Source organism: Rhinopithecus roxellana, chromosome 19 (genome assembly GCF_007565055.1).
Source record: "Rhinopithecus roxellana isolate Shanxi Qingling chromosome 19, ASM756505v1, whole genome shotgun sequence".
In the NCBI taxonomy this organism is placed as follows: Eukaryota; Metazoa; Chordata; class Mammalia; order Primates; family Cercopithecidae; genus Rhinopithecus; species Rhinopithecus roxellana.
The window spans coordinates 16,316,593-16,324,295 of NC_044567.1; the positions used below are offsets into that span (position 1 = coordinate 16,316,593).

The following is a 7,703-nucleotide window of genomic DNA, read 5'->3' on the forward strand; positions in this document are numbered from 1 at the left end:
ATGACCCACTGCTGCCCCCTTTCCTGTCAGCCTACGTGCTGCAGTACCACCTGTCACAGGACCACCTGCTGGAAGCCCACCACTGTGACCACCTGCAGCAGCACACCCTGCTGCCAGCCCTCCTGCTGTGTGTCCAGCTGTTGCCAGCCTTGCTGCCGCCCAATTTGCTGTCAAAAAACCTGCTGCCAGCCCACCTGTGTGACCAGCTGCTGCCAGCCTTCCTGCTGCAGCACACCCTGCTGCCAGCCCACCTGCTGTGGGTCCAGCTGCTGTGGCCTAACCAGCTGTGGGTCCAGCTGTGGCCAGACCAGCTCCTGTGCACCTGTCTACTGCAGGAGAACCTGCTACCATCCCACATGTGTCTGCCTGCCTGGTTGCCTAGACCAGAGCTGTGGCTCCAGCTGCTGCCAGCCCTGCTGCCGCCCAGCCTGCTGTGAGACCACCTGCTGCAGGACCACTTGCTTCCAGCCCACCTGTGTGAGCAGCTGCTGCCAGCCTGTTTGCTGCTGATCAGCCTGTTTGCTGCTGTAGGACCACCTGCTGCCAGCCCATTTGTGTGACCAGCTGCTGCCAGCCTTCCTGTTGCAGCACACCGTGCTGCCAGCCCACCCGCTGTGGGTCCAGCTACTGTGGCCAAACCAGCTGTGGCCAAACCAGCTCTTGTGCACCTGTGTACTGCAGGAGAACCTGCTACCACCCTACATGCGTCTGCCTGCCTGGTTGCCTAAACCAGAGCTGTGGATCCAGCTGCTGCCAGCCCTGCTGCCGCCCCGCCTGCTGTGTGTCCAGCTGCTGCCAGCCTTCTTGTTGCTGAGCAGCACGGCAGAGGACCATCGTCCTCACACAACAATCTTCTGCCCAACTGACTTTTTTTCTTTTGAGATGGAGCCTTGCTGTGTCTCCCAGGCTAGAGAGCAGTAGCACACACTTGGCTCACTGCAGCCTCCGCCTCCCAGGTTCAAGCGACTCTCCTGCCTCGGCCTCCTGAGTAGCTGGGATTACATGCCTGTGCCACCATGCCTGGCTAATTTTTTGTATTTTTAGTAGAGACAGAGTTTCACCATCTTGATCAGGGTGGGCTGGAACTCCTGACCTCAAGGGATCCACCTGCCTCAGCCTCCCAAAGTGCTGGGATTACAGATATGAGCCACCACGCCCAGCCCCAACTCACTTATATTTCAGAAGACAAATTTATTTTCAAACTTTATTGAACACACAGTATGCTTTCACCAATTTTTTTTATTTCTTTGCGTGTTTAAAATCTTGTGAATCAGCTTGAGGGAGGGCAGAATACTTCATCCTGATTCTTTTTTTCCCTACACCTTGTGGATCATGTGCCAGCTTCATGTGTTCTCAATGTGGGGTCGTGGTCTCCATTTGACTCTAAAGTCAAGAGCTTCATTCTCTCCTTCTAAGAAACTTAGGTTTCTGCAAGTGATCAACAACCTTTACAATCATATTTTCATTTTCAATTTTGTGCTCATGGTTCTTTTACCCTTCTTTCTTCTTTTCATGGTAACTTTGGGCTATGTCCCTAGTAGCAGGAATTCTTACCTATATGTTTCTGAATAAATTCTGAACCATCCTTCATCTCATATGGTGTTTTGTTTTATTGTGCAGAATTGTTGATACGGGATTTACATGCATATTGCATACTATATATATACTATATGTATTATCCAATTTGATTCTGAAAACAGACAGTCATGTATTATTACCTCAATTTTTCAGCTGAGAACAATTTAATGTGTGATTTTACGTAGCTAATAAAGGACAGACTCTGGTCCAAGGTGAGAGCTTCTCTTTCCGCCCAAGAACATTGACATTTAACTCTCAGTAAAGTAGAAATGATATTGGGAGTCAGCAAGAGCAAGACATGCACTTAAGTTTATTTAACGTGGGAGGTATAATCTCTCATATTTGCAGATAACATTTCTGTTCACAAAGGTCTTCCCAAATTAGTTTTCCACACCTCAGTGAGCAATAGCTACATGGTATGACAACAGGGACTGCATTTAATAGCTGCCCTTAGTGACGATTCCTTTTTGTCTCAGCCTTTGACCAGCTATTCATTTAATTAATCTGCATCAGAAATTTTTGAGAATGCATTGTGTCCTCATGAGTGAGGGTCTCATTTGGGGATTTTTTTTCCTGGTATCACATAAATAATATTCTTATATGGCTTCCTTCTCCTGAATACCTGTTGACAAAGCAAAAAGAATTTAAGTTATTCCTTCTAAAATGTGGACCATACATTAAGCCACGTTAAGTCAAATTGTCCCTCAAATCGAAATGTTATTAGAAAAATTAAGTAAAACAAATTTGGGGATCGAGGTACTATGCAATGGGCATGTATGCCTTCGCACAAACCATAATCTCTGTGCCAACTAAAGGCATAAAACAACCTTCTGAGTTTTGTGAGGCAAATAGGAAGCATCTCAAGAGACCAAAAACCTGTGTTTCCAGGGAAATCAGAAGAATTTAAGAAGGAGGAAAAGTGGAAGAACTTTCTCTTTCATGGAAGTCATGATAGATGGAAGACTAGTGCTTTTGTTCCTGAACTGATGATGCAACTGAAGTACTCAATCACGGAGGGGTTGATTGATACTCGCCCTGAGAGAATTAGAAAAGTTAGGGACCTGGGCCCCCTTCTTGGGACCTCCCACCAGCATGGGAATGACAGAAATACCTCTGAGGAGCTAACGATGTAGATTTCCAGGACAGATGCCAGCTTCTAAGGCGGTGTATCTAGAATGCTCTGAAGACTCAGCTAAGAGACAAAAGCCACTGACTGTGATAGTTGTTGCATAATGGGGAAAGAAGCTGAAGAACTATCACATTCTCTTTGACCAACATCAGTTATGGAAGATGAGTCAGTTCTGCAGATCTAGTGTACAGCAACACGACTATAGTTAACAAAAATGCTTTATTTTATACCTGAAGTTTGCTAAAAAGGTAGATCTGAAGTGTTCATGCCACAAAAATAAAAAGGAAATGGTAACTATGGGAGCTAAGGAATATATGATGATATCACAATAAATACACATATATCTCAAAACATCATGTTGTACACATTAAATATACACAATTTTATTTTTATTTATCAATTATGCCTCAATAAAGCTAGTAAAGAAAGGAGTTGATCTGGTTAATTATTATTCATGTATTCTTATCTTCAACATTAAAATTAGAAGTTCTCTGGACAAAAAAACGAAAACTAATATGTCCTAGGTTGCCTACCATTTAATGGTTATTGATTAAATGCTTTATGAACATTATCATTAATTCTTTAAGAAACATTCAAAGTAGGTATTAATGTTCCCATTGTAGAGATGAGAAAATTGAGACTGAGAGAGGAAATGTAATATCAGAATTTGGTTTTCCCATAACAAACTCCGAGAAAAATATTCCAGTGAAAGTAGTTTATTGGAAAGTGCAGATCACACCAGCAAGTATTGAAGAAGTGACACAGAAAAGGGTAGACTATTAAATTAGTATCATGGTGACCAACTAAAGCTTAAACAAAACAAAATACTATCAGAAATAATGAAAAACAAACAAAGTAGAATTAGATAATTCTACTTCAGGAATGAGGAAGCTAGAGTCTTCACAAATCAGCTCTCCAGAATCATTGGTTGAGTGTTTTTCTCTGTGTGGCATGCACAGGCAACATGACTTTCTGCAGTTACAATACAAGAGCCCATAGGCACAGAGATGCAGATTCTGGCAAATGCATATTAGTCTGAGCACACTAAGATCCAAGATATAGGGATGGGATAAGGAAATCCTATCTACAACCTACCATTTGCTCCACACAGACTCAGTCTTTGCTTCTTAAATGTGGTGGGTGGCCACAAACTCTAGAAGAAGGAAGAGGAAGAGGAAAGGAAGAGGAGAAAGAGGACAAACAGAAAATGAGAGGAAGAAGAAAGACAGAAAAATGAAAGAAAGAGAGAGAAGAAAGGAGGGAAGGAAAGAAGAGGGGAAGGAAGAAAGGAGTGGAAGAGAAGGGAAGAAGAAGATTAAGGAGGGATGGAGGAAGAAAGAAAAGGAAAGAAGAAAGAAAAAGCAAGAAAGAAAAAAGAAAGAAAGAATACGAAACGAAGAACGAAGAAAAAGAAGAAAGAAGAAGAAGGAAAAGAATTCATACGAAGAAGAAGTACTTCACGTCCTGTCCTGCATTCCGTCACTTCCGGTCAATCCCTTCCTTCCTTACCCCTCCCAACTACCATATCCCACGTTATTTCGTTCTTCTTTAGTTCCTTGTTTTTCTTGTCCTCATGTTCCTTCCGTCGGAGAAATTAAAAAGCAAAGAAAGGAGGGGGAGAGATATGCAAAATGAAGGCTAATGGAACAAGCAACAGTTACTGCTGCTATAATAAGGTACATCTGACAGTCATAATCTCCATTAATTATCAAAAGTTCTATATTTCCTTCACCACTGTCCAGCACTTTTGTTGCTCTAGATAATTTCCTGAAGGAGTAACCCAGACGTTCCTGCCCAAAGGGTCTGAGCCGCTAGTTACTGTACCATTGTCCACTGTGATTGCTGTTTTCACTCATGTGTGGTTATCACTGAGCATGGACATACCACGAGATTCTCCAGTGTTATGGGTTGAATGTCTCCCCCAAAATTCATATTCAAATAAGGTCACTGAAAATGTAATTAGTTAAGATCAGGTCATATTGGAATAAGTTAGGCCTCTGATTCAATGGGACTGATGCCTGTATAGAATGGGGAAGTTCAGAGGCCGTGTGCATCTAGAAGGAAGATCATGTAAGAGACACGTGGAGAAGACAGATATCTACAAGTCAAGGAGAGACACCTGGAGCAGATACTTTCCTAACAATCCTCAGGTAAAAACAACCTTGTCAATACCTTAAATTCAGGCTGCTGCTCTTCAGAACTGTGGGAAAATAAATTTAAGCCACTTGGTTTGTAGTAGTTTATCATGGCAGTGCTAGTAAATTAACATATTCAGTAAATCTCCTGAGCTACAGATACATTCTCCTACATTCTATGCCTTCAGAATAATTACCCCTCACCGACTGTGTCCTCTGCCTTCTGCTCAGCTGACATAAAGAGTGCAAAATGACTAGGCGATGATTATTACTTGTGATTATGCAAAAGAAATAGAGAAACATATATTATAATTTTTATTCACACAGAAGTAAAAAAGGAAAAGCCAAATTGACCTACAGGGTTACAACTTGACAGAGTGATGAGCGGTTTGGGGGATGAGTAACTGAAAGGGAATGGGATTAATTTCTATTTCATAACCCGGTAATGGGAACATAGATGTATTTTTTTTTTTTTTTTTGAGACGGAGTCTTGCTCTGTTGCCCAGGCTGGAGTGCAGTGGCCGGATCTCAGCTCACTGCAAGCTCCGCCTCCCGGGTTCACGCCATTCTCCTGCCTCAGCCTCCCGAGTAGCTGGGACTACAGGCACCCGCCACATCGCCCGGCTAGTTTTTTTGTATTTTTTAGTAGAGACGGGGTTTCACCATGTTAGCCAGGATGGTCTCGATCTCCTGACCTCGTGATCCGCCCATCTCGGCCTCCCAAAGTGCTGGGATTACAGGCTTGAGCCACCGCGCCCGGCCAGATGTATTTACAAAGTTATATCAAATTGGGAATTAATAATTTGCATTCTTCCAAAATGAATGGTACATCTAAACAATGTTTTAATATGTAAGAACTCCAAGACGGATCAGATATCATCTCAACTCATCTAATTCCTTCATTAAAAAGAAATGGAGAAAGAGAGAAGAAATGGCAATGACTATGCTAGTACCAGAGTTAGGGCTAGAGCCACAATTCAGGCTGGTTTGACTAAATCTAAAGCAGTTATGTTACACAAAGTCCCACATTCTCATCCTGGTAAGCCCATCACTCCCAGACAAATAAAGATGAATGGTCACCCCAGGGCACAGATTGCCTGATGCTATCTAAATCCCTCTGGACTTCTTGTGCCCACCTGCTTTGATTCTGCTCTGAACACAGAATGCACGTACCAATCACCCTCTTCCCAAGTGACTTTGAGGGAACTGAAAGACACAGGTGGTGTGGGTTGTACAGAGAGAGATGCCTGTTAGTCTTGAATCAGATTTTGGTGGCTGAACAGTCTTGAGCACAGGCATGGATTCATTTTGTCATTGTGAACATATCAGCATCGCACTTCTCCCCACAGACACTTACCAACCTATGTATAGCCAAAGAAAGAGGCTGGGTAGAGAGAACTTCCTGAACCTCCCCGGTCACCAGGAACTAACACATCATGAGAAGATGGTCAGAGCAGAAATGATGCTGATGATGAGACAGGCTTCCTTTTATCTGAAACAAAGTTTCTATGAGTAAATACAATTAAGAGACATATTAAACCCTTACTTTCAAAAGATTCATAATCTTTAGGAAACAACTTCCCCCTTGACAGTCCCAAACTGACTATAGAAAACAATGTAAACAGCAACAAGGAAAAGTCCTGCTGATTGGTGGAAACTTTGGAGGCCAGGTGTATAAAAGGTCAAGATTGCAAGGAGTCATCACATTCTGGGAAACCCACATCTGAACAGAAACCCACCCTCCACCCCTGACACCATGACCCACTGTTGCTCCCCTTGCTGCCAGCCTACGTGCTGCAGGACCACCTGCTGGCAGCCTACCACTGTGACCACCTGCAGCAGCACACCCTGCTGCCAGCCCTCCTGCTGTGTGTCCAGCTGCTGCCAGCCTTGCTGCCGCCCAGCTTGCTGTCAAAACACCTGCTGCCAGCCCACCTGTGTGACCAGCTGCTGCCAGCCTTCCTGCTGCAGCACACCCTGCTGCCAGCCCACCTGCTGTGGGTCCAGCTGCTGTGGCCAAACCAGCTGTGGGTCCAGCTGCTGCCAGCCCAGCTCCTGTGCACCTGTCTACTGCAGGAGAACCTGCTACCACCCCACATGTGTCTGCCTGCCTGGTTGCCTAAACCAGAGCTGTGGTTCCAGCTGCTGCCAGCCCTGCTGCCGCCCAGCCTGCTGTGAGACCACCTGCTGCAGGACCACTTGCTTCCAGCCCACCTGTGTGAGCAGTTGCTGCCAGCCTGTTTGCTGCTGATCAGTTCCACAGAGGACCATCATCCCCATACAATAACCCTCTGGCAACAGATTTATCTTTTGGAGGACAAATTTACTTTCAAATTTCGATGACAACCAACAAAGTGAACTTAGGGTGAACTTTGCTCACCCTAATTTTTGTGACTTCTCTGCATGTTTAACATTTTGTGAATCAGCTTAAGCGAGGGTAGAGTACTTCATCCTGATTCTCTTTTTCTTTACACCTTGTGGATCATGTGCCACCTTCATGTATTTGCAATTTGGAGTCATGGTCTCAACTTGACTCTAAAGTCAAGAGCTTAATTCTGTTTCTCTAAGAAACTTAGGTTTTGCAACTGATCAATAGTCTTCACAGTCATGTTTTCATTTTCAATGTCCTCCCCATGGTTTTTGTATCCTTATTCCTTTCATGATCATTTTGGGTTATCTCCCTAGAAACAGGGACTCTTACCTTTATGTTTCTTAATAAACTCAAAACTATCCTGCATCTCATATGTTTTTTTTTTTATTTTTTATTTTACACCATTCCTGATATGGGATTTACACACATATTGCATACCATACATGTTACCTAATTTGATTCTGAAAACAGACAGTCATGTTTTATTACC

General features: G+C 43.6%; 2 protein-coding genes across 2 annotated transcripts; both read left to right on the top strand.

Annotated features, from left to right (window-relative positions):
• On the top strand, positions 1-510 carry LOC104658493 (keratin-associated protein 9-2-like). Its single transcript, XM_010358551.1, has one exon. It carries the CDS (start codon positions 1-3, stop codon positions 508-510), a length of 510 nt encoding a protein of 169 aa, XP_010356853.1.
• Positions 511-6,583: 6,073 nt separating this feature from the next.
• LOC104658495 (keratin-associated protein 9-8) lies at positions 6,584-7,106 on the top strand. Its single transcript, XM_010358556.1, has one exon. The coding sequence runs from the start codon at positions 6,599-6,601 to the stop codon at positions 7,091-7,093; it is 495 nt and encodes a 164-aa protein (XP_010356858.1). The 5' UTR covers positions 6,584-6,598; the 3' UTR covers positions 7,094-7,106.
• Positions 7,107-7,703: the final 597 nt, after the last annotated feature.

What these genes read in the sequence shown, in the direction of transcription:
- LOC104658493 (XM_010358551.1), top strand. Translation starts at nt 1, where the DNA reads ATGACCCACTGCTGCCCCCTTTCCTGTCAGCCTACGTGCTGCAGTACC.
- LOC104658495 (XM_010358556.1), top strand. Translation starts at nt 6,599, where the DNA reads ATGACCCACTGTTGCTCCCCTTGCTGCCAGCCTACGTGCTGCAGGACC.